We start from the raw sequence: 27857 nt of genomic DNA on the forward strand, positions 1-27857 counted from the left end.
GCTTCTTCTAGCCTTTATTTTGATTCAGTGGGCTTTCTTCAAAGGGAATGTAGATATCTTATGTTGTCCTCCTTGAAACATTTTACATTGTACAGTTTGATAATTAAATATGGAGAAATAAAAAGTCTGGACCTTCAAAGTCAGATTCATATGAGAGTATATTTCAATGTCACAAGTCAAACTTGGTAAAATAAATCACTACAACTGACCCAAGAATTAAGACAGAGTGGGTTGCCACTCAGTACTCTGCCTCACATAGTCTGTTCTACCCAAATGATAGTTTTTGGAGCCCCATGCCCTCAGTGTCATGACACTTATTAGAACCCCCTTCCTTCCTCTATGAATAATAATTTAAAACATTCAATATCTCTTGTATATTGTTTAAACTCAGAATAGTTAAAAACACAATACCATCAAAAATAAAGAATGGTCAAGTAAACTTCATTTAAAAAAAAAAAGGAAAAAAAAGGAAATAGGAAAAATGGAATGACAAGTTCTCGTTTGTGTAAGCATCATCAATGAAACAGAAAATAGGGAAATAAAAAGTGTACATTCCTAATCATGCAATATACACATTTTAATCATATTTTTTATGCACAGGAAAAAAGATCAGAATTAGGACAATGTAAGATTAGGGAAGTCAGATTTTTTTAGTTTCACTTTTATCAGTCATTTTCAGGAACAGGGGATACATACATATTTTCTGTTGACTTTCCTGAAATACAGCTGATCACCTCTTCATTAAAACTCTACTACTGGAAAGTAGATTTTATGGAATGGCTGACCCGGTCTTCAGGTCACAGACATCATTAATATACTTATCTACAATAGCAGACAGATGTAAAGATGGCCTTAAAAGGAAATATTATCAGAGACGTTACCAAGTCAGTTTTAATCTTGCTACTACTAGTCGTGCCGGATCGGGTAATGACCTAAGACATAAATGAAACAAACTATAACATCAAGTACCTTAGATTTCTGAAATGAGGCCGTCTGTTTATAAAAATGGCCATTTATGTTCATCATAACATGTCAAAGCGCAACAAAAAAAAAAAAAAAAGGTAAGGCAGTTTTTGAGGAAAAGGGAACACTGGGTTTATGTGGGTTCATGCCAGCACAGGTAAAGCTACTTGTGGAGTGGCACAGGTGTAAACGCGTCACATGATTTACCAAAGAGTGACACTTCAGTATAGTGGAAGCCACCTCACCTATAACTGATTGAAAGGGAACCCTAAACCCTGACCACTTAATTGTCTCACTGTTGACAGAGAGAAAAACTTCAGAACTCTGATTTAAAAATGAAGACAGGTTCAGAGTGTAACATTTGTCTTCCTTTCAGACTTGCTCTTCTTATGATTCAAAAGGAGGCAGGACAGTCATGTAACATGGGCAGCTCTTTTTATCCTGCCTTATGTCCTTAAATGTGTCATGGAATCATACTAACGAACCCTTCGACGGGCTCATTTAGGAGTGATAATAGTGTCTTTTTAATATAACATCTGCTGTACAGTCAAACCATTTGAGAGTTTAAGATGGTGTTGACAAAATGTGGCACAGACCTGACACTAAACTGTCCCATGGTGAAAAAGCAATACAGTGTAAACCTTCCTCAAGTGCCAGAGGTTAATTTATTCAATCATTTTCATACTCCTGTTTTTAAATTCTGTGACTCATAAACGGAATGATATGTAGGCCATTTCTTACAGGTGTGTCAAGATGCAGCTCAGCTGAGTTGATCGGGGAGTGTATATTCAGGGGAGCGAGGTGGGGCTCTACAAGACTTAATGTTCTGCAGTAGATCAGACTGCATGGCTAAGGCACAGAGCAAAACAACGGATCTACTGTACAAATCAACCGCAGTGCCACGTAGGGATTCTGTTGAACTTACGCTAGAAGATCTGCTCTGAGCCCTGCCAGGAGGCAAATGGGGCAACGGCTTGGAAAGAAGTCTCAAACTCATGCCTTATATGTAGTTTTGGTTTCATCTCAGCACTATTCTAACTGTAGTTGCTCAGTGTCAGGTCATCTCCAAGCACCCGGTCAGTGGTGGGTAAGCATGTTAAGAGTCTCCATTTTTCCAGCTAGGACCAGTCTGAGAACGAGACATTCAAATGTTTCCAGGCTTACACAGACGAGCAGCACGCCGACTGATGACATGTGAGTGGAAAGGAGGGGGCGAGACAAAGGCGCAGATAGGTTTCAGACAAAAAAGAAGAAGACAAAACAACAAACAAAATACAAACCAAAGACAAAAAAAAAAAAAACAACCTTCAACAGTAAAAACACAATTCAACCATAAACAGCAAAAGTCCAGTTGTCAACATTACATTACATGACTGTCACAGACTGAATTGCCAACTGAGTGGAGGGCAGAGAGAGCTGCACAGCAAAGAGCAGAGGAAGCAGAGCATCCAGAAACAGGAGCTCAGTACAGAGTCAGAGTCAGGGAGGAACAGGGTGGCTGCTTAGGTTTGAAAACCAGGAAGTCAAATTTAAGTTGCTTTGCAGAGAGGATGGTGCATGTATACAGTGAGACTGTAAAACAACATCAAGAGTGACCACAGAGTTCAGAGTGCAGAGGAACAGGAATGTGGCGACAGTGAGGACGAAAGGAAGCAGGGAAAGAAATCTTGCGAATCTGAGGACTAATAAATAGGGCAAACTGGAAGTGCCAGCCGCATTGTTTCATAATATGATTATGTTTCTTTTCAGCGAGGGAGGGAGTGGCATGGAAGGGTCGAGGGGGCACCCTGGGGCTGTCGACACAATCAGCACTGAGAGAAGGTCTGCTTGATCTCATCTAGCACATTCCCAAGCAGCGTCGGCTCGTCACATTTAGCGTCAATGGACACTGTCTGAGCAGACTGGGAGAAGAGGGAAGGAGAGACAAGAAATCAAGGTCACACACACGCATATAGTTAACTAAATTAAATACCTGATCATCAAACTTTTTAATAAGGAGGATAAGGAAGACGTTCAGGGGTTCACTCACAGTTTTGACCAGCAGACAGACATGATGACCCTGGATAGACCTGCTGTACATGGAGGCACAGGAGTCGATCCTCTCCACAACTAATCCCCAATGGAAAAATTCAACAGGTGTTAGCAACTCTTAAAATAATGGTGTGTAAAGGTCAAGTGCTGGCTAAAAGTAAACCAGTGCTGCTGTACTCATTTTTAGTTTAGTATTCATTTTAAAAACGAGTTTCTAGTGGTTTATAGAAGATTTATTATCTTAATGGTACAATGCAGGTAGGGAAATTAATATATATTACTAATTAGTTTCTTGGGCTATATTCTATCTCTTGTTCAATTTCATTGCTTCTATCTTATAACATAAATTAAACTCACAGGACAGCTACTCAGAATATTCAAAGATTTCCTTATCATGTAAATGGTATAACAATCTAGAAATATACTCTGTACTTTAAATACTTTTGTTATTTTAGTGATGAATTCCCCTGACATAACATTTTATTTGATTAATTTCATAAGCAGAACACCCTAACATTATGGTCCCTTTGTATTCAATAGGAATTGGAGTGCTGTGTGCATACCAGAGAAATGGTGGTGGAAGCAGATCCTAGCCAATAGGTGGTGGAAGGGCATGTTGACCCCCTCCAGTCTGACAGAGCTGCACTTCAGGTCGCCCGACTCCAGCAGCTTTGCAAACGCATCGCTGACCAAACAAAACAAAAGAACGTTTATCTTAATTTCCCACTTGGCCTACACGTAACAGAGAGCTTAGACAACTTAGAGGCTAGTGCCACAATCCATCACACATTTCAACTTTACACAGAAAACAAACAGTCTTATGGGCAGATGACCCATTCAACATTTGGACGGTCTGCAAGTTTGTTCTTTTCATACAGCCCTCAGGTCACAGTCGATATGCCCATTCCTCAGTCTAAAGCAAATTGTAATCGGCACACTGCCATTTAATGTTCTAGGCACGTTAATGATCCTGAGGGGCCAAATATTCAGATTTTTCAGTTGGTCCAGAAAAGACATTTTAGTAGAGTATAAGAATGATCAGTATAATCAGCCTTACATCACATTTAAACCCCCTTAAATGTGGTGTGAAAGTATGTTGGATGGAATCTTTAAATTAAAAAAACCAACCTGTAGCAAGGAGTAGTGATTAGGTAGGAGGTGCAGGTAAAGTGCAGTTTAAAGTCCAGTTTCTCATGAGTGGAGGAGTCTTCGTTCTGCAGAAAAGAAAAAAAAAAGCGCAGACAATCAATAAAAACTAAAGTCGCAGCGTCCTGGTTTTAGTTTGCTTGTGCAGACCTGTAGAAAGATCTAGGTGAGGGGTTACCGTAGTTACTAAAATGAACCTGTAGGAAACACAACACTGAAACACACGGCAGCTGTACTATCCGCCTTGCGGCCTCAAAAACACGACTAGATCTTAAAACAAAGTAAGACTAAAAGGATTTTTTTTGTAAAGGCCACATATTATACAACATACAGTTTACCATGGTTTTTTAACACTCAAACAGTACGTGTCCCTAGTCTGTCTACAAACCCCCCAATCATGAGACAAGTCCTTCCCTTCTATCTCTTGCCTGCTCCACAACACAAAGGGCATGTATGCCTATAAACAGACTGTTTCTGTGTCTGTAGCTTTAAATGCAAGTGTGCTGTGTCTGACTTCACCCCTCCCTGGAAGAGGATTTGGCTTTCACACTCTATGCCCATTTGTTTATAGTGGATTTTTTAGCAAGAAAACATGTTTTTGAGACTTATTTCAACTTGTTAAAAAAGATCATTTGTGATCTTTAAGTATTACGGAAACAATGATGTCACCAAAGCACTAAAAATAAATTGACAATAGTTTTTGTTCTGATGTGTGTGTATTCAGTATATTTGGGTTTGCCTCCTGACCTTTACTATAAAGGTGAGGGTTCCCTTAAGTTTCTGAGGCATTACGATGCTCTGCACAGTGAAGACAAATCGCGCCTCATTGGACACCCCTGAAAGAAACAAGAAAAAAGAAATTAGACATCTAACTTCCAAGAAGTAGCTTTAGAATAACATGTTTCTCATCTGAAAAATAAGGAACAGACATTTCAGTAATCTAAATGTTATAGGTTTTCATTAAGACTAGTGGGGACCCCCCTCTTTGTATCAGATAAGGGCTTAGTAAATAGGCCATTACAGCCGGCAAAACGTCAATATGCAAACTGCTCTAAAAGCAAAAGTTAAAAATTGCGATTGTAGCATTGAGTGACCCAGTAACAGTCTATCTGTGTATAGTTTTTGTTATGGAGACCAGTCCCATTACACACATGCCATGTGACCTAACCTAAACACAGTGAAGGAATAACAGTTTGGGGGCCACAAACAGGTGTCTGGTGTGCCCGATGCGGCCCACAGGCCACCTATTGAGGACCCCTGGTTTAAACAATCAACTGTTCTTTAAAAGATCTGCACACTGCAGATATCACTGACCAGGTGGAAGTTGGAAGGGGACGGTGAGGCCATCATGTGGTCCAGAGCCCTCTGGCCTCTGCAGCTTACAGTTGAGAGAGTCCAGGACATTGAACTCCATGGATTTGAGGAAGCTTTCACACTTGTTTTCAAATATAACAGACACCACCACCTGACTGCCATCCTGCAGGTTTCCCTGGATGTCGTTGACCTTAGTTGGAGAGAGGGGAAAAGTCATTATTTTCATCTGTCCAATGATTTAATTTGCAAAAGGAATTAACGATCAAACTCAAGCTGCCTAACGCCCCTCCTTGTACTTCAACGGAGATCTGACTATGATAAGAAGGCAAAAAGCAAACACAGAAGATTAGATTCATAAACCCAACACCAGAGCACACATCCCTGTTTCACAAAAGAGATCAAAGACTGAATTGCTCTCCAGAAACATGACAAGAGTTTGCCTCAGAGTTCTGTTAAAAGCAGTGAGAGCAGACAGAAACACATCTAGAGAAGAGCTTTAAGAATATTCTGTCACTGACAGAAGTCCATCCAGTACCTGATCAGCATCCTCCATCATCTTTAGAGAGAAAGAGAAAACAGGAGAGATCTGCATATATTGTTCTTTTAAAACCTCCACTGTTGACTTTGCTCATTTTAACATTAAAAGTGAAAATAATTTAAACAAAGACTAAAGTGTGTATGCCTTTCCATCAACCCCTCCAGATTTACCAAAGGGATGAAGGGATGACAACATGATTTAAGCAGGCATACAGAACACATTATCCTTTAAATATGTGCGTCCTACATGAGATGCTCTGTCACTAAAGGTTATTTTTTGAAGTGAGGTTGTTGGAGGTACTTCTCCATAATAAGTGGGGGACTGCTAGCATGGAAGCTAGGCTATACATCGCTACAGAACCAGATTATTTTGCTAATTTTCAGAAAAAAAAACAATATTGGGGTAAATGTCTGTGTAGAGTATTTGTTTCAGTACTAGTCTGCTACTGAAGCACATGCGTCTTCCACCCACAGCACACTGACAAAGAGTTTGGGTCTATACTGTTATGTCTCAACTCGAATTTTACAGGGAGACTGATAATTATAAAGTGAACGTTGATCACAGTTTGAGATCATTTTAGGCAACACAAGTTGAAAGATTATTAAGCGAAAACAGCACAGGGATGGCTATAAAAGTCTGTTCTAGTTTAGTTTTCCTCCTCAACAATGGATACAGAGGACTTTTTGATCAAGTAAACATATCGTTTTGGCCATCAAATAACTTTGTGGTTTTTCAATTTCAGTTGTGAAACATTAGCGTCCAATAGGACAGGGAGCTGTGCATGGTGAGTGTTGCAGCGTGCAGCCATGTGTGAGTCGCTGGTGTCCTCTAATTCACAAAAGTCCAGAAGTGTTGTTTTGACCACGTCCAACATGTAGATCTCTGTGATCATGAACGTGGCCCACAGTTTATAAACCTCCATCATCACCAGGTAACTTGGAAAATGGAACCATCTTCCAGTTTCCACAGAGGTTTCCCTCGTCTCTCTTACAGACATGCCGAGTCTCCATCTGCAGAACTTGTTCCTCCAAGCACTCCAGTCCATGAAAGTATCCTCATGTATCCACAGTAAAAAGGTGTCATTATCACTCATTTCTTTGTTTAAATGTATTTGTCTCTATTGAAGCCCGCAGTCCAAACCAGCTGATCAGTGCTTGAACACAAATGTGCTGTGTCAGACTAGACCTTTTTTTTTTTTTTTTTTTTCATAAGATAAGTTTTCTGAAAGTTAGCTAAATTTCGTGGTACACATATCCTCATCTGTAGCAACATAAGTACCCCATACAGCGTCCCTTCAAAAAATCCCAAACTATCCCTTAAGGAACATGAATACATCATAAGATATCAGAAAGCATAACAGTTTTAAAAGACAAAAATGATGGACAAGCTACTAAAATATGAATAAATAACAGAATTGATATCAGTGATAGAAGAAGCTGCATCTCAGTCGGTGTCACTCACCATCTTGATATAGGAGTTCTCAGCCAGCAGGCAGTAATTGGACATAGGCTGAAAGAGGAGAACAGCTCAGGTCAGATCAGGCGTTCTCTCTGTCACTCAGTACGCAAACTAGGCAACAGAAGCTCGTTTCAGATAGTTAATGCATAACAAGCAAGGTACTCTGTGTGTGTGTGTGTGTGTGTGTGTGTGTGTGTGTGTGTGTGTGTGTGTGTGTGTGTGTGTGTGTGTGTGTGTGTGTGTGTGTGTGTGTGTGTGTGTGTGTGTGTGTGTGTGCGAAAGCAGCGATCATGGGGTTTACATAGTGGAGCTAGCCAGGGTTAAATAAGAATGACGATAAATTACACCATCTGTGAAAAAGGCTCCCTCTGGTGGACGTCTTTGCCAGTGTTTTTTTTATTTAGGTTTTTACTTTCAGTTTTGCATGAACTCTGGCCAGACAACACATCTCAACGTGTCTCAGCATGTAGTGAAGTTATCTTTGATGTAAGTCCCTCCCTGTTGCTGTCTGATGTAAAGAGTTTAGAATATATATTTGATCTTTGCTAGAGTATTTGCTAATACACATTAGGTTTGCTGCTTTACTGACATAGATGAATAGGCTATTTGATATGCTCAGAGGCCAGTCATACAATTTCTCTGTTGTGAACTGCACTTGTTAGTTAAGAAGCCTGTTTGTATGGTTACATATGTTTGTGTAATATGTCTGTTTATTCAGATTCAGATTCTTCACTGTTTTGTGTATGCTCTATAAAGAACCATTCATCAGAAAACATAATTCATGGTGGTGACAAATAAACAAGTGGACATTCAAGACGTGATTCTTACCCATCACCTGCAGTGGGTTCTACACAATTAAAGCAAACTACAGCTTTCTTACACCATCTATTTGCATCATTTGTTCAGGTCTGGATAACGTTTTTGTCTAAACAACTACCGTAAATTTCGGACTATAAGCCGCTACTTTTTGTCGCGGTTTTTAACACTGCGGCTTTTAAAACGATGCGGCTTATTTATGGATTTTTCTTGCGGGACAATGAGCTTGTGCCGCAAAAACATTTGACTTCGTCACATCGGATCTTAATATCAGTCATTTTGCGCTTTATGCACGCACCCTCATCATGGAAAACACACGGAGAAATACATATGATGTAGCTTTCAAGTTAAAGGCGATCGAACTGGCTGTCAAAGAAGGAAATAGAGCTGCTGCATGTAAAGTTGACACTGACAGCGACAACGAAAAAGAGACTGAAGAAGTGAGTAATGAAGTCATTCTGAGGCAGTGAATGGATGGACTTTTTCCTGTGAAATATATTACGGTAATCTTTTTCATCAGCCGCGTTACAGACACTGTTTGATAAAGGATTTACAGTAGGCTTCATATTTGCGGATGTTACCAGTAGTACGTATTTCATTAAAAGTTAAAAAAATGTCTTTGTGTCACGTCTTTCTGTGTAAATAGCTCTTGTTATAGCGTGGACACCTGCGGCTTATAATCAAGTGCGGCTTATATATGTACAAATACATTTTTTTACCTATTTTTAGCCGGTGCGGCTTATATCCAGGTGCGCTCAATAGTCCGGAATTTACGGTACATGTACTCAGGATAAAGATCAGAATGACAGAATTGACTTTCACTAAATGAGTTTAACTTAAGGGGATACTTCACCCATTTACATGAAGCTGTGTATCATTAGAAACATGGTAGTAGTGTTGAATGGTCGTGAATCCAGCCCTCATTTTGCCCTGAGACAAGAAAAATGTGTTTTTCTTTACTTGAAAGTTTTCTTCATGTGATGCAAAAAGCGTCATATTGCATCACATGAAGAAAACTTCCAGGCAAGGAAAAACATATTTTTCTCGTGTTTGGGTGAAGTATCCCTTTAACAGTGAATTGACTGACGGTTTGATCTCGTTCGTGTGATAGCAAAAATGCGGCTACAATCACTGACCGGCAGCGGCTCCTCCTCCTCCTCCACGGTGCCATTCTGCACAGACTCCTCTGCCCCTCCGTCACTGTGGTGGTGATGGTGATGATGCTTCTTCTTCTTTTTCTTCTCCTTCTCTTCCTTCTCCTTTTTCTGCTTCTTCTTCTTGTGTTTGGAGGACTTCTGATCATAAAAAACCCACAAGGAAGATGTAGAGAAACAATTAGAAATGCAATAGGATGAAAACTGAGCTGTTTATAAAACATAGAAACTTTGCACCAGGTCTCTGGTACATCTTTTACACAAACCTGAGAGATTACTACGTGCTGCGTCCTGTCAGGTCAATGTGAATTGGAATCTTTGGCAGCGCAGCCAAACTTGTTATTTTGGAATAATCAGAGCATTGTTGATGACTCACCGTCTCCTCCACCTCAGTGTCTTTGGACTCATCAGGCTCAGAGTCTGGAGCCGTGCATGAGGCTGCCTCAGGCACAGGGGCTGCTTCTGCTGTTGCTACTGTTGCTGCTTCCTGTTCACACATGTACCACACACACACGAAAACATGTGGAATCATTAGGAGTTAGCCTCCTCCATGACACATTTTTCTGAATATTTTGCCAGTTTGGTGTTGTTCAGATTAAGTTAGTGAGTTCAGCTCATTCATTCATTTTAAACAGTGAATCATGATCATCAGCACGTGTGTTATATCTGTGAGTATCTTTACATTTGCCGTGTTTATTTTTGTGAAAGATCAACTGTGCTAACTAGCAACACTAGGCGCCGATTAAAGAGCCTGATTTACATACATCTGATGACAGCCTATACTAGTGCTAATGAAAGTGTCACATAAGGAAAACACTGTTCTTTAATGCTGGCATGATGCTCTATACAAAAACAAAGTTTCACATGAACATGTTGAGGCATGTCTTCTAAAAAGGTCATGTTTCTGAGGAACACGTTTTTCCCCCCTCTGAGGTTGAGCGCTGAGTTTGACTGAATAGACCCATCATATAATTTACAGCTGAGAATGAAAGGAAAGGTTCCAAAATAAAGTATCAACTAACATATACAGTAGGTTCAAAATCACAAGAGGACTTGTATTTTTGAAAGTCAGCTAGTTCACTGTATTTCTAAGGTCAGAATTAGAACCATGTTCAAATATGAGCGTTCAGCGATACTGTAGCAGTTTATAGTTACTCTTAGAGACTGAATTCTGGCTCAGTAAGAACATTTTCAGCATCATTTTATGACAAACAATTAAAACTACTCAACATTCGGTTTATGTCACAGAAAAACAATACATCTATTCACCAGCCCTACAAAACATGTTAAATCCACTTATTGACTTAAAATAACAAAAGTCAGAATGTATTAAACCCAAAGAACTAATACAAACTGAGGAAGAGAACCTGGCATTTTAAAATAAAATGTGACATACCAAACTACTGTGTACACACAGACATACTGTACATATTGACATGCTGGAAAACAAAGGAAGGCTGGAGAGTGAAAGAGGAAAGTGTTATGTGACCTGTGAAAGAGAGGAAACTGTGTCTAAGAGATGAGCTGTGGAAAATGCAAAACTGATCCAAATCAAGAGATAATAAAGGGTGAACGAATGGCAAACACCGACAAATGAGGCTGATCAATGAAACATGGTGGAATTGAGAGAGGCTGTGTGATCTGGAAAGATGAAAGGAAGGTGAGAACAAGAGAGAGGGGGGGGGTTGGGGGTGGGGGGGGGGGGGAAGTGACTCAACCTGGGTGTTAGAGGGCACTGGAGCGTTTGAGAGCCAGAAATCCAGATCCGAAACCTAGAGGAGGGAGGGAAGGAGAGGATTGCCAGGAAGTGAGAGGGGTGAGGCCAAACAGGTTTCTGTATCTTACTACTATTCATGAAAATGGATCCACAGATTAGACTGTTCTATTTCATGAATAAATCAAGTATTTGGCAAGAGCCTGCACCGTCAGCTACTAGGAAACTGATACTTGATCACTAAAGCCTACTGAAAGACATGCTGAAAGAAGCGATGGAAGCGTTGAGTCAATGAAAATGGTCAAATACTTATTGCTTTTTTTGGTAATATTTTAGCTGGAATTACAGACCACATGTAGTAACATGTAACATTTTTCATCTTAAAGTGAATATACATCTCAATCCAAAACACTGGGTGAAATCAGCCTGTAAATATAGTCTCTGTTGCTAGGTAACAGAATGGTTCTGCTCCATCCTATGGCAGGAACATACCTCAGCACTTGTCGAGCTGGGCGGTGCAGCCACCTCACTGGTTTCTTCTTGTTGGACCACAGGCTCATCTGCCTGACCCCCGAGAAGATCCTCTTCCTTTTCTTCATGTTTGTGTTTCTTCTTCTTCTTCTCTTCTTTGCTCCTCTGAAAAAAAAAAAAGAAAAGAAAAGAAAAAAAAGATAGTTACGTATTAAAACAATGTTTGAAACTACCAGTCAGAAATATTAAAGCTCAATAAAGTGAATCCCTTTAACTTCTCTGAAAATCTCTACTGGTTTTGGGAAGCAGTTTCATCAGAAACAAGAAGAATAGAGAGAATTTGGAATAAGGCCGAGGAGGAGAAAAAAAAAAAAAAAAAAAAAGACCAAAATAGTTTCTTACTGTAATTAGTGTATTTATGTTATTTTTGTAGAGGTCAAAATACAAACGCTTTCTTATAAAATAAATTGTAAAAAAAACAAAAACCTGTGGCTTGCAAGCGTGTGGCCCGCAATAAAAAAAGTTTGGAAAATCACTGCAATAGATGAATCTTTTTGACAGACAGGGACATTTTACATTTACCTTCCTGTCCCTGTCTTTATCCTTCTTCTTCTCTCTCTTGTCCTTGCTGCTCTTCTTTTTCTGCTCAGGTGGAGGAGCACTCTCTGCCTCTCCATCTTCTGCTGGGCTTTTGGGGGCTTCTGCTGCACGGTGTGACCTGACCGGCAGCTTCTCGCTGTCTGCCAGCGGCCTGGACAAACAAACATGCACACTTATGACTTTTGAGTAAGTGAACACAGTGAAATTAGGGGGTGTTTATGTTCCACCTGGAGTTAGTGTCAGCATCTGAAACATGTTTTTTTTTTTGTTTTGTTTTTTCCCCCCCATACTCCTTTATTCCTGATTAGGATATCATCTCAGAGAACATTAAAGAAGGATTGTTAAAGTGCAGCGATCTTATTCAGGCACATTTTACACAGCAGCCGGGTCTCATTCAAAGCAGTGAGGTAAGCCATTCCTCTGGCACAGCTAGAAGCATTAGAAATCCCCAGAAAGCTAGAAACTATATAAACGTCACTATAGTGAATGGATACGAGATTTCAACTGTATTACTCCAAGCCTGGCTCTTAAGTGCAATAATGACATGCAATGTAGACCCCTGCTGGTTAATCTCTATAAAGACACACACCTCTCTGCTGGAATTCATAAAAGGTGATACATCACTTCTTTCAGTTTCCAAGATGCATTGCTAGTCGTGTGTTAGTTCTTGGATCACTTTGCACTGACTGAAGACTTTTTAGGGAAGGATTTTACGAAGCCCTTTTATGTTAACAATGCACATGTCCTTTAACAACCCTGTACTGTAGTAATGTACAGTGGTATGCGTGTATGATTATTTATATTACTCGTCCTTCCAAAGTCCATAAATATTAACAAGATGTAGAATTGTAAAAAGGCACATGTACCTGTTGTTTCCAAAAAGAACAGGCAAGTATCAACTTCAAAAACTGCTTATGAGAATTTGAAGGCAGGACTGGTCTGCTAAACTGAGAAGAATTTTTTTGGAAATGTAAGCACACAATTTCAGCACCCAATCCCTGGGATAAGTCTCCTAAAAGCATATTCTGAAAAGCTGATTCTTTTCCAAGAAAACTGATGAAAATGATTTCAGGAGCATAAACCAGGAAGGCAGGTGAGGATCAGATCCTGGAAATATAAGCAGCATCTTATTTTTCTATGAAACTAGAAAATCTTACAAAAGAGAAATTTTATTTTCTTAAATTCTTCTTGTTCAGGGCAGAGAAGTCAGTTAGAATTTGTTAGACAGTGATGTGCTGCTTATATTTCCATTCTCAAGATAAAGAAGTCAGCTGAGAGGAAATAGGGACTTTGGCTATTAAACTTGGCTACTAAAGATACTAAAACATGGAAAAAGAGCAAAAAGAGGAAGCGGGTACTGCAAACTTTAAATGAGGAAAGAAAGGACCGGTACGTTAGTAGAAGGAGCAAGACCGCTATTCAGAGAGTGAGAATGACTGAGAGGCAAATCCATGTACAGTTGGAGCCCAGGTCCTGTGACTGGGGTGCTACTCACCTGCGGCGAGCCGTCTCCACCAAACTGCCCACGCAAAGAGGCAGTAATGGATGTGTGTAGGCATAGAAAGGAGGAAGCAGAAAGCAGAACGCCATGAGAAGGAGTGCGGTGGAAGGAGAGGACCCCAGACACACTGGCTGTGATCATATGACCAGGGGAGATCAGGAATAAATGCTATGAATGTATCAACATTTCTTTTTGTTCAATCACAAGTGTTCTCCAGGTTTCAGTCTGGACTGAAAAATCAAAGTGTCGAAGTGATTCAGCTCAGTCAGACACATTAAACACTGTGCTTCAATCAAGAATGAAATCCACATGGAGGGAGTTTTGTTGTGTTCGGATCCATCTCGGGTCGCCTCACCTGTCCAGGTCGATATCCAGAGCTTTATGAGGGTCATTAGGGTCTTTTTCATCATCGTCACTGGGTAAGGCATTCTGCAGGAAGAGAAGTGAATCAATCAACACAGAGGTAATAACTTTCCTAATGAATCCGTTTCCACAACACACAAAATGTTATGGTCATCGTTAATGTTGACTTTGTCACCGTTTTTTGAGAACTGAAAACAAAACAAGCAATTACGGTAGTGTTTTTAATCTAGGCAAAGATAAAAGTCCACATCTGTGATGTTCCTCAGATCTACTCATAACTCCATAAATCTCTTTATTAGTGAACAAAGCACGATCATTTTGATTTAGAGGGAAAATTTGATACACTGTACATGTTTGAACAATTACCTCCAGAGTTATTCAGACCCACTGACATATTTAATCATGAGCCATGACGCACATTGAATTAATACAATGTCTTTTATCTCAAAATATACAAGTTACTGGATTCCCTTTCAAACTCTGCCGAGTTGATTTCCTGAAAGAATACCTCTGGCATCTCTTCGGTAACTATGTCCACCATGTGCGCAGGCGTGATGTCCTCCTCGCTCTCTGGGCCTGAATCGCGTTTCTTCCCTCGTCCGCTGCGCTTTTCTTTCCTCTTCTTTTTGTCCTTCTTCTTCTTCTCCGCTCTCTCTTTCTGCCGACGCTCCTCCTCCAGTTTCACATACTGGTCAGACATAGGCAGACCTGCCGGGGACGGAAGACAGAGACATGAGTTTCAAACTTTTAATAATTACTCATTTAGTGAAACGTCTTAAAAATGTAAATAAAAATATTGTTGGTAAGACAGGATGAAGATAAACTATTGTTTTATGAATCAAATACTTAAATGTTTTCCATTAAATAGCTGGCACCATCAGATGAGAGGAGTTAGCAGGTTTCCATCTGAATTTTTTTTGGAACCAAACATTTTCAATACCAAAATAGCATCATACGAACAAGTCATGTGTTCTCATTTGTGTCTTTTATGTTAGTCAGCCATATTTTTATATCAATGATAAATGAATTGATTTCATAAATCACTTTTCCAAACATGGTGACTTCAATACTTGTCATTCTGCAGCACAAAAACTTTACTGAGCTTTATAAAAGTAGTGTTTGACTTAAATGAAGGCTGCAATCCGTTATCAAGCATGGTACACTTCCTGCATGCTTTGTAGATGTTTGCTTAAGCCCGGTACGGGACAACTTTGCTAGTGGTCAATATACTTGGCCCCCCAACAGAAGGGTCCCAAAAAGTAGGACAGTACAGGTCTGTAATTTGGGGATCTTTCCCGGCTTTAGTCTATGGAAACACTGAAAAATGTGTGTCGTCCCGAGACGAACTGAACTGAAGTAGCTCAAACAACACAGCTCTGTTCAGCGTTGACGAGACATTTTAATTCAGTTTTAGTCCCAAGTCATTTTAGTAATTATATTTTGTTGAAGTAAAACATTTAGTCAGAGGAAATAAATCTTTTTCTTAGTCTCATTAAAGTCACAGTTTGAGTCATCATTTTCTAAGACAGTGTCATGCTACTTATTTGGATGTCACAGAAAGACAGTTATCTATCTATGGCCAACTAAAACTGACACTTCAGGCCTGATTCATGTAAGAACTGTGTGGTTCATTATGTGACTACAATTCGGCTCTTTGACGATCTGGGGGAGAGCCAGACTTTTTCCACTGTGGTGGCTCAACTTGTGTACTGATTCATGAATGAAGTTTGTTTGCATACATGAAAGAACATTTATTAACACCTTATTTCTCCACTAATCATACTTTAACACTGATCCCCTGCAGAGTACAAATAGTCCTCATGACACATGTACGAGAAGTACAGAGGGAGGGAAGATTATCCAGCTTATTTTAGATGGGGATTGTAAAAGAATAAAAACACAATCACGTCGAGGAAAACAAATATTCGCCATATACTGTATAACTGGGCGAGCCTTTTTAATCTGGCCTGCACTGGTATAGTCCATGAGTGGAAAACACTGCTTAAGGTTAGATTGCATTTCATTTGGCCGTTCGCTATTTTGGGATCATTTTGAAAACTTTGTTAGGTAGTTTTTTCCCCACCTGGAACTTTGAGAGGCACACTGAGGTCAATCTGCACGACTGGGATGTGCTCCACGCCGGGGCCTTCCTGGTACACCTGCACAGATGAGAGATCCATTTATAAACACAATAACCTTGATGCACAGAATTGTGTATGAATTGTTTACAGTAATGGACTCTAAAGACATTCTTTGATGTACTTGAGTTGCGAACGAATCAAAGTGATTTTGAAGGGTAAGCACACCTTTTGAGAGGACGGCGAGGCTTTGATGTAGAAAGGATTGTTGGCTTGCTCCTGCTTTCTTGCTTCTCTCCTCTGTGAGCGTGGAAACAAAAACCGATGCGTGAAATAATGAATGACAACAGAGCAAGCACATGGGAAGCAAGCTTGAAAGCAAGTTAGATATTGTTTGGCTGTTAGAGGCTGCATAGACTGGATTGAATAAAAGCTTAATTTCTTGATCTGATTCTTGTATGAATGACTGGAAGTCTTAAGATACAAGAGGTGAAATAAAATGATTTCATCTGCTGTGTCTGAATGTGATTTCCATTGACTCTAAAGATGTGAAATGCAAAAATGTAAAGTATTTTGATGTGGAAAAAAAAAAATCTAATAAAAAGAAAAAGAGACATCCTTACATAACATAGGTATCTAAAAGGGATCTCTTTTTTTTTACATTCCACTGTATAACCCTTCTCACTCAGAGTGACCCTACAGAAATAATACTGCTTTCTCAATTCAGCAAACTGCTTACCTTTGCCAGCTCCTTCTCATCCACCTCTGTGTGGCGGGGGCGGGAGTGTTTGGGCTCCTCCTTGGCAAAAATAGCCCTGGGCTGCTCGTCCTCAGACTCACTTTCAGATGGAGGTTCATTGATCCATGCATCCAAGTCCAGGCTACACAAACAGATCACAGTTACAATTTGCTTGTCCCAGAAAAAGACAAACATATGCATGTATTAGAGTTTCAGCTGATCATGCTGTTGGACCTCAACAGCATGAACAAGCTGGTTTTATTAATGTGGACCTGTTATAATAACGTCTCTGTGTTAATGTGCGTGTACATTCTTTGAGTTACGAACAAACTAACCCTTCAGGAACAGGCACTTTCTTCTGTGCTTTGGGGGCCACAGGGTTGAGTTCCCCAGCAAACAGGGCACAGACCTCTTCTGCTACTTCTACATCCTTCTGCTGAAGTTTCTGGATGTACTTGACCAGCTGTAAAATGCAGGACGCCTGAGGACATGACAGAAAGCGACAAAGACATGAGATCCACATAGGAATACATCTTTTTTTTATATCTTCTTTTGATAGATATCAGGAAACATTGTGAGATAGATTATGCTTAAGTGGGCATCTTCTTACTTATTTGTAATTCCTATCTCTCTTACCCTTTCCTGCACCTCCAGGTTGGCGCTCTGTACAAACAGTGGCAGCCTGTCTATCATGAGCTGGCTGGTTTCTTGTGCTGCTGTGCAGTCCGTGTTGCCCTCCTGGTTCTTCAGCACAGTGGCAAACAGCTTGGCTGCATTCTGCACATAAACTGCCTGTATGTGGCCTGGTAGGGTGGCCACCTTCGGTCGCAGCATGGCCTCGAGCGTCTGCATCGGGTTCTCCAGGTGTCTGAAGAGACGAGAAGGGGCATTCAAAGAAAAAACTAGATTCAACCATTATACTGATGTACTTTAAAGCATAGTATGCATATTACAGATGTGTATTAATGAAGCCCTGTTACTCATTGATGGTTTGAATATTGGAGGTATTTGTAACTTTTGACAGGTTACAGTGACAGCATTGGTGTGTGTGTGTGTGTGTGTGTGTGTGTGTGTACAGCAAAAGCTAAGGCTACCAAGACTCAACAAGCTTGTCCAAAGATAATCACTAAGATCAGAAACAAACGGATATCTAAAGCAGGCTGTCAGTCATCTCCCTATGGATCCATTGTGACAGGAAGCTGCAGTCATGTGATACCTTATTGTAAAGACTGTCAGCGATTTATTATGCATGGTTGCTGGGTAACGTCTACTTACGATTTATATTGTGTACAAAGCGGAAACTGTTTGTTCGAGCGTGGTTCATCTACTTACTTATTCTCGTTTTAAATGTTTCATGTATATCAGCTTACGCTGTCATGGGAGTGTGCGTCGGAGAGAGATATATCTACGTACTCTGAGAATTCCCCGCAGATCCAGGCTGCAGCATACAACACTTCACAAATGCCCTTTCGCTGCACGTTGCCCGTCAACAGGTGGGCATTGTCAAGCAGAGTGGCCATCTGGGCAACAGCAAAGACCCGGATAGCTCTGACCCGAATAGCAACATCCAGCATCTGAGAGGCAATGAGGTGGCCGTGGCGCGTGCCCTCTAATCGGGTTAGCTCCACCAGGATACTGATGTACCTGTCAAGCAAATAAAAACAGGAGCAGTTGATAATTATGTAACGGAAAATAACCTCAGAAAAAAAAGTTAAGAAACTTGGTTTGATACATAAGAAGAGGAAGGTTTGAGGCACGAGGTGGTAAAACTGACCATTCAAAGTTTGTAATGTACTGGTAGTTGCTCTGGCTGCAGATGTCGATGATCTTGGTAAGGAGTTCATCTCTGTAGGTGGTTCCTTCTGCTTTGTCCACGTGCAGCATCAGCTTTTTTACAATCTCCATCAAGTTCTTCTTGGAGACCTGAGCGGTCAGACAACAGGTCGATAACCATCAAGTTGAAATGCATGAATGTAAATGTTAAGAGACAATCTGAGACAGACAGAAACAGGTCTTCAAACAGCTGGAAGATTAAGAGAGCATAAAATCGACTTTGCAATACCCCATGATGTGGCACAAATGTGTCAAACTATATAAAGCCAACAAACATGCTTATATTTTGGGAGCTTTAGTGTTGCGAGTCCTTTTTTTGTGATTGAAGTATCTTTTCTGATTCAGCACCTAATCAAGTGATGTGCGTGTTTTTTTTAAAACTTTTTCCAATGACATTATTACACACCCACTGGCATGGAGTTGACAACACCTCCTGTTGGTGAAGCTACGTATGTGAAGAATTCAAAAGCAACATCACTAAAAGCATTCGTACCATGCCATAGAGCAGGTCCAGAGCTCTCAGGCGGATCGACTCGTCCTTGTCATCGAGACACTGGAGGATGAGATCTTTATGAGACTGCACAGACTTGGGGTGGGTCTTCAGGATCTTTGACATTGCCAACAGGCCCAGGTATTTCACTACAAAACAAAAAAAATACACACAATACAACTTAAATCATGCACACTCTTTTCTTCACACACATTTACCTGATCATCCTCATTTGATTGTGACTGCTGTAAAAATGTTTATAAATGTCCATTGTACACAAATGACTGTTTAGCAATAATGTATAATCTACACACTGTGTGGTCTTAATGGATGAATATGGTATAATATTGATATCAAAATGCAATGTGTTAAAATGAATTTTGTGTTATCTTCACTGGAATGACGTCTATAAATCATATAGGATTTAAGGATCATATGTCAGAATATGACAATGGAAAGGATACACACCCACACGATCACACACACACACAGGAGACGGAAGTTTTGTTTTGCCTTCTCCCTTGTCGTCTTCCCAGACTTTTAAAGATTGAGAAATCTGCTGAATCACACACTGCTGTCCATCACAGAATCTGGCAGAGACAAATGCCCCTCCGGTTGCTTGATCAATAAGTGTGATCGTGAGGTCAGGCTGGTCATATGAGTGCATACACTGCAGAAACAACCAGGGACACAAGAGTAGCTGCAGCAGACAAAGAATCTACCTCTGCTCAGGGAAAGTCATGGCAGCTGTTGCAACTTTCTCTGAGTGAGAAAGGTATAATCGAGAAAACCTGATAGGAACGTGTTCCACACTGCTGCCTTCGATCAATTTCTGCTCATTTACATCATTTTTATGTTCAAGTTCAGCTGAATAAATCAACCGCATTACATGTGGCCAAAACAACAAATGAATGGTGACTGGTCATTCCATGTTCACCGACTGCTGCAACAGTGTTTATTTAAAAAAATAATCTCCAAATATTGTCAGCATCACTTCGTCCTCTTGAAACTTTGTTTTAAATCATCTCAGTCAGCATTGTATTTTTTCTGATCTTGGAACATGTCACATCAAAAGCATCTCTATCAGAGTCAACTGTAAGCGTGGTAAAAGGAGAAACAAAACCTGAAACCACAAGTTCACAGTCTGCTCCATTAAGATCAGCATTCTACAGTCTACTCCAAACACAACTATATAACAGTGAGTGTCCAGATAACTCGAATGTCTGGATTTAGTATTCTCAGCTTCACCTGGATGTGTCTCAAAGGGATTTTTAAGTGGGAGAAAAGCAAACGGGTTAATTTTTCCTCCTTCCAGGTTGAAGCAACGGGCCCTTCTACACATGAAAGGGTGTGTCTTCAGTGAACTGGCAGTCTAGGCGGTGCCAGCAAACTGAGGGTGGGAAAGTGATGCTGTTCGAGTTATCCAGAGTTAAGGGCTCTACGGTGTTGTCATCTACAGGGATGGACTGCTCCACAGTCAGAAACACACAGACAATGAGAAAATGACACACTGCAGGCATTGACAGAGGGCTCACAGTTCTGGTCCGAGTCTTCTATCAGGATTCGCAGTTTCTGCACACAGAGCTGAAAAGAGAGAAGCAAGAGAAAAGGGGAACAGACATTAACGCCATTAAAAAACCTCTCCACACCACTTTCACTCTCGTCACATGAGCACACTTCAAGGGACTGAAATGGGAGTAAACAAATGAATGTAGGGAATTGTGGTCTACTTGTGATAGAGAGAGAGAGAGAGAAAAAAGATGTTTTCATGCATCTGGCAGCTCTGTGAGATTTGGGCTGCCTGTATGATGGCTGCTGTGTCTCTGGTGAAAGCATGCATTGTGGTTCAGCTGGAGCGGAAAGGGTTAGGATCAACATCTGACCACATGAAAGTGCAGATGAATAATCCGACCTCATGGGCTTACCTGGATACTAGCACTGTGGTTAGGCATCCCAGACGACAAGGATATCAACACTGCAATGTGGGACAGAGCAGCAGTTATACATCAATGGGAAGACTTTGTAAGAAGAAAAAGTACTCGTTTAAAAAGCGACACGTTTACACCATAAGACAACATTTCTGGCTGCGCAACGAACTCTACAGTAATGCTAAAAAGGGGCTACCGGTACTGACCTGCAATAACAGTGTTGACACATTCATACAGCAGAGACATGGCAGAGGTACTATAAGAGATGAAGACAGGGTATGACAGGGAGAGAGAGACATCGTGAGAAGATCATCGTCAATATAAATCCAGCATGTCAGAACGTGAAGACGTTTACAGTGGAGGGGTTTCATCTCACCTGTGGATCAGATTAGTAAGAGGTTCAATCAGTTTCTTTCCCAACCGGGGCTCAAGAGGTGTGAGAGCACCAAACTGTGACACAAACAAACAAACAGAGAGAGAGAGAGAGAGAGAGAGAGAGTGTGACACATAATCATTGATGGATATGTAGAGTCATATTGAAGTTACGACTGGCTTTGAACAACTGGAGGGGGAATGGATGTGAACTTTAGTTTATGGATAGGAGCTCGCCGTGAAATTCAAGTGTTCATGATACGTCAATATAAGATTCATCGTGATTGACGCAATGCATCATAAAAGGTAATCAATAAGAAGAAACGCTGTACAAAGTGTTCGGAGTAAGTATGAGAACGGTTTCTGTACTTACCAGCTTGATGATCTTAATGAGAACCCAGTTATTCGTAGAGGAGGTCATGAGCTTGAAAAAGAGAGGGGCAAGAGACAGGTAGTTTTTGGGATTTCTCCGAGCCAGCTCACAGATGACGTTTACAGCCGCAGACTGGACGCCTGAAGAAGGGAAAATACACGAGACGGGAATGAAGGTGAGCTTGTGTTCAAAAAAAAAAAGAACAAAATGGCAATGATAAAATGGTAGAGGCAGTAAATCTGTTTTCCTCTTACATCACTTTTAAGTTAACTGAATCTCCTGCCATGAAATATTGGTACACTCACACACGTACAGGAAGTGCGAAGTTGATTAAACGCCATACAGCTACATAAACGTCCTGTGAGATTATTGTGTCTGTGCGACAGAAAAATTCATTTGAAATGTTGCAAATTCCCAGACAGTTGTGGCAGGAGAATGAATGAGGCGTCCTTAATTTAATACACTTAGAGGCTGAATAATTCATCGGGCTCAGGTGACGGAGAACGCTTCTCCTCAGGAGAGCCAGCAGACTCTGAGATTTAGTCACTTTGAATAAGAAGAAGGCACATTTGTCCCAAACCAAGAACTCCAGGAGAACCAGCAAACAACGCTCCTGTCTTTCTGTGTCATCACATGACAAACACCGTCTTTCCTGATACCTGGGTCTGGATCCTCCAGTTTCTCCTTGAGCCTGGGGAAAGCTGGGCGCAGGGACTCCGGGTACTTCAAAAACACCTTGTACATGATCAGCACCGCTTTCTTTCTGATGTAGGGCTTGGTGTGAGACATCTAGGGGGGAGAAAAAGTAAAAGAGGCGACAGTTTCACACCATGTTAAATAAAATGTCCATCCATCAGTGGATCACTTGCAGGCAGAACCATGAGGAGGTGATCTGAACGGATCAACTGTGATCCATTGTATCACTACTGCAGAGTATTAAAGGAAATAAAGTCTACGATAAGGGTTTACAGGGGATAATGGACTGCCACAAAAACGATCCACGTCATCCTCTTTATGACTCACCAGTGTCATGATGTCATTGGCCAGGTCCCGAGCCAGATCAGGGGTCACAAAACAAGAGAGGCCGGTCAGAGCAACACCTGTGTCATACTGGTTGGGGCTGCTGAGATCCTGAGAGAGAGGAAACAGTGAGGATGGACCATGAGAAAAGAAAAAGAAAAAAAACTACTACAAAATACAGAAACCTTAATGGAGGGCCCAGAACCAGAACTTCACTCACCTTCCGGATCTGATTGGTTGTCAGCATGATGACATCAGTACTCTCATGAAAGCACTGTGAGGCCGCCAGGTAGCCAATCCTCTGCAGGCAGGAAGGGGGGGGGGGGGGGGGGGGAACGTGCTTAATTTCAACACCTTGACTTCAGTCTGTGCGTTACAGTACAATACACACAAACATTATCACAAACATTCATCTTCAGGCAGTATCACCATGGAGATTTACCTCCACACTACACAAGATGGGCCAAGAAATACCAAGAGGAAGATGCGACTACTCCTCGTAACTGAGGAGGTGAGTCTGTGACATCGTTCAGGCCAATCTCCCACAGTTCTATCTTCACACCCATATTGATCTATTTTTCCGAGACGCTCATCATTTTCCAGTCGTACCTTATATGTAAACTTGGAGGAGCTCATGACTTCAACAATGTTGAAGGCGGCCCAGCTGACATCATAGCCCAGCATCTGAAGCTGTAATGTGAAGAAAAAAAGAAAAAAAAGAGAGACAGAGAGATGTGGGTGAATAAACGGAGGAGAGGGGCTCTGAGCTGCCCCTCTGTCACTCAGAGAGACTAAATGTTTTGAGCTGAAAGCTCTGAAATAGTACACATCACTGCTGCAGTCATTCTAAACCTCAGTGTGGGACTGGACTACAAAAAGTAGGAGTGCTTCCATTTGAATAGAAAATGCACTCAGCTTTCAATAAGTGAACGCTTCTGGCTGTTAGACTGGGCAGGGACTAATCATATGCTATAAAACTAAACATGTCCATGCAGCTTGGTACCTGTTTGTAAAGACTCATTAAGTGCTTCTAACCATCACTTCTTTTTACCCCTGATAAAGCTGTGAGCAACATCAACAGGCTTTGATTCAGCATAATGCTACTTAAACAGAAAGGATGTAAAGAGCGACAGATGCCTTCTCCACTTATTAACACAGCATGCCACAGAGTCTGAAATACATCCTTTACTGACTGTAACAAAAGAAATGCTTTTAAAAATGTTGAACTAACAAGATATTAATACATTCTTCTATACTCTGTCTAGATGTCATGTTATGTTTCCAATACTGGGACGTTGCTTGTCAAGCCGCTGTTGTACATCTTGTCATGCATCCTTTTTTGTAACTCTCGGATGATGGACATGGAATCATTTCCCTTAAAAATTCTCTGGGAGTAAATAGTCTCCGTTTTCAGAAACCCTGATGGAGTTTATCAACACGTGACGGATCAAGAGCTGCGGCGGAGGATATTGAGAGATCTTACGTAGGTGAGCTTGCACACTGCATTGGCTTTGACGGCGATGTTGTCCTGCTTGAGCTCCTGTTTGATCTCATCGATGCATGTGGAGATGTACTTGGCCTGAGGGGAGACAGAGGAGAGGACAAACAACGGAGACAAGATCAGATTAGGTGGAGGAGTGATATCCGGAGTGGGAGGCAGGCTGCTACCAAGCACCAGGAACCGGCTGAAAATAAAAACCGGGTCTGCCTGTTGTTGTTGTTACTATTGAGGACATCAGCCAGCAAAGGTGGAGCCGATTGTTTTTCTAGTCCAAAGTCAAGAGCACCTTCTCGTCATGTCATGGTGCATTTTTCATCTCTTCCCACGCTTACAGCAACACAATCATAGAACCCATCATTGACGATCATTATCTGATAGGTCAGATTTCCTCTTTCATTTGATGTTCACAGTTTCAGACCTAAATATACAGTGCACACACACAGATTCAGTAACGCCTGCTCATCTGTTGAGCCTCGGTTCAACAGTAGAGTACGAGTTACACCGCTAGATTCCCTCTCTCACTTCAGCGGTACGAGACTAAAAAAAAAAAAATGAACTCATTGTCTTGTGATTCACTTCCAAAAGAACATCAAGAGGCAGATTTGTGAAACGCGAAATGTCGAGCTTTGTTGAAGTCTGTCCTCGAGGTGAGAAGAAAACACCTTTCAAAAGGTTCTGTCTGTTGATTGGTGGTCGGATCAATCGCTCCTTTCCTCACAGCGTCAGGCAGACTTGTGGCTCAAAGTGAAATGTTTGAGTGGTAATAGGTCGCTCGCTGCACTTTATTGCAGGCGTTTGTTACAGGCCGCCGATGAGAGTCTGTATGCTGAAGCGCAGATAAGAACGAGAAGCTTTTTGTTTCATCATGGACGTAACTGGCACACATTAAACCGTGTAATGTGAAGGGGGGGGGGGCATGCAGGCTGCACACCAAACTAGAGAAAACAACTGCTTGCTTATAGAGAAAAAATATGAGCAAATGATTTAACTGTATAATTTTTATGACATTGTTCGCACACAGAGGTTGTTGAATGAATAAATCCCTGCTACTCTATCCCTGACTCTACATTTCCTGTTAAATAATCAGCAAGAGGGATATTTCATCCACGAGAGGAGGACGAGGTTTGATAAACCTCGAGATTGAGCAATTAGTCAGCTATTGTCGAGAGGAGCAAGCTCGCAAGACAAACACATGCACGTATAGCTGTGCAGCGTGTGAGTGTGTGCTGGTCATGTGTGTGCAGTCATGAGACAGCACAGTGACAGGAGGGGGGGGGGCTGAACTTTGCTGCTGAGGCTCGCAGTGTTGGAGGGAGTCAACACATGATCACCCGACACACACACACACACACACACACACTTTTTCAATGAACAATTCAGATCTCATTGACATAAGTGAAATAGTTGTAAAAGAGCCAACAAGGACAATCTCTCAGAAACCGATGCAGACAGAGACAAATGAACTTCCTTGAGGCTCAGGGTTAGCTGTGGCTCACATGAGGTGCATCTGTTTTTTTTCAAAAATCTAATGAAAATACACATCAGCCTTAAATTCCTGATTATTTCACAAACTTGCAGCTCAAACGTTTCTTCAATCTGCTTGTAGTTGGAGAATAAATGTGAGAGGGCGAGTGAATGAATGAACTGTGCGCAGACGTGTGAGAGACAAACATAGTGGATGAGAAACTGTGGGCTGGCCAGGAAAGAAAAAAAAAAAGTCAAGGCATCCTGAGGCGTGCACTGCAGACACGTAGGATATTAATATTTCAGTAAAGTGTCCACTGTTGACTGGGCAACCACCACATTATCTAGGCAGGCCAGGTTGGGTTACTTCTGTCGAACAGTTTAGCCCATACATTGAGGATTGATGACAAGCTACATGTTCAATATGTTTCCTTTAACAATGAGGCACGTTGGGTAAAATACCTGAACTAAATTGTGTATGGAGCTGAGAAGATATTCTGCTTCAGTAGCTGAGTGTAAATTTGATTTCTAATAAGAAGGTAAGCAGGACGAAACTGCCACGTTAAGAACTTCAGGGAGCACCAATCCTCCTGCCCTCAGGTTTTAGACACCCTCCCTCTACATTTCACAGCAGGCCGACAGATGGAGACAGGTGTGCACAGCACCACCGCCACAGCTCGCTGCAATCACCCAGGTGCCTTCTTCTACATCCAGCTTATTTAACAGGGTTAATAAAAAGAGACGGCAGAAATGACAAATTGAAATGTGTATTCCCCAAACAGTACCCTCTTTAAAAGGGTCCATTGCATCCTTCTCCCACCCGTGTCTGGGTGCTGCTTTTGTCCCATCAGAGCAGTGACAGGAATGACATCACCTTCGATCACTGATGGAGATATTATATCATATGACTGGCCTAGTCATTTCACTTTAATAGAAAGTTTGTCATTTTGATATTAACACCCAGAATGTTAATCAGTCTGTTTTAAATCTTTAAATGATTCAGGCAGATAATTTAACACTAACCAGGACACCAACACATTAAATACATCCTCCATTCAGCGAGGAGGTGACTCTAGTGTCCTACAACTTCAATAGGTGTCTCCTTCATCCTTTAAGATTTAACATATCTAACATCAGTAATAGATGGAGTTAGTAGTAGTAGTTTGACAGTATGGTCTGGTATCACTGGTTTTAGTGGGGAGTAATCTCTTGAGCTGCTTCCTCCATCTGGATGACAGGTAACATCCTGACTTAAAACACGACAGGTAAACACAGAGTTAGAACCAGAATGAACGCCCCCCACACATAAAAAGAAAAAAATTGAATGTCTCAAACGTCAAATGAGCATTTAATTCTGTAAACCCAAGTTTTGAATAATTGTTATCTGTGGGATAAAATGAGTGTGAAGGAAGGCGCTGGCTTTAGCTGACCTAGCGTTAGCTGGTAACGTTAGCTAGCTGGTCAATGATAACGGTCATGTCAATGTGTGTGTGTGTGTGTGTGTGTGTGTGTGTGTGTGTGTGTGTGTCTGGGTGTGTGTGTGTTGCGCTGAACATAAAAAAGACAGAGAGGGTCAAGATTTTCTGGATGACAGTGTTTTTAAGGTGGTCGTTTACCTCGTCTTCCTTGTGGTTCCTAATGCCACGTACTAAATCCTGCAGGTTTTTATCGAACATCCGATCGATGCTCCCTTTGACGATCTTCAGAGCCATGACTGGACCTGACTTCCACAGGGGGTTCTATAGTGGGTGCAGAGCGACCCGCTAGACTAGTGTCTCATCCACCCCAAACGGTCTGTGCAGGATCGACTGCTGTTTACCAAGCCCAGGCAGGTGAAGCTGAGGCCAGACGGAGCGTCCTGTTCCTCGCAGAGACGCTGGATCAGTGCAGGAAATGGCTGACAAAATGGCGTCTAAAGTCAGCTGACTCGGTATTATCCAGACGCTCATATGGTGGGAGACCAGGGGAATTAAAGGTCTAGTCCCCCGAA

General features: G+C 41.4%; 1 protein-coding gene across 2 annotated transcripts; it reads right to left on the reverse strand.

The window, feature by feature from the left end:
* Nucleotides 1-27830, reverse strand: ap3d1 (adaptor related protein complex 3 subunit delta 1). Of its 2 annotated transcripts, XM_079349912.1 has the most exons (33): nt 27484-27830; nt 24386-24481; nt 23512-23592; nt 23123-23203; nt 22906-23013; nt 22542-22671; nt 21883-22022; nt 21514-21587; nt 21344-21393; nt 21135-21184; nt 20745-20793; nt 19213-19358; nt 18661-18809; nt 18300-18530; nt 17523-17754; nt 17222-17367; nt 16887-17028; nt 16376-16447; nt 16153-16228; nt 14578-14777; nt 14062-14135; nt 12188-12356; nt 11627-11770; nt 11139-11192; nt 9797-9907; nt 9403-9561; nt 7454-7501; nt 5455-5644; nt 4888-4976; nt 4123-4208; nt 3558-3679; nt 2993-3072; nt 1-2864 (listed from the first exon to the last, which is right to left on the reverse strand). In XM_079349912.1, the coding sequence occupies exons 1-33, from the start codon at nt 27577-27579 to the stop codon at nt 2769-2771; spliced, it is 3771 nt and encodes a 1256-aa protein (XP_079206038.1). In that variant the 5' UTR covers nt 27580-27830; the 3' UTR covers nt 1-2768. The 2 variants fall into 2 exon arrangements, with proteins under 2 accessions (XP_079206038.1, XP_079206039.1); XM_079349913.1 differs by lacking the exon at nt 11139-11192.
* Nucleotides 27831-27857: the final 27 nt, after the last annotated feature.

This window comes from Symphodus melops (assembly GCF_947650265.1).
Source record: "Symphodus melops genome assembly, chromosome: 8".
NCBI classification, from domain to species: Eukaryota; Metazoa; Chordata; class Actinopteri; order Labriformes; family Labridae; genus Symphodus; species Symphodus melops.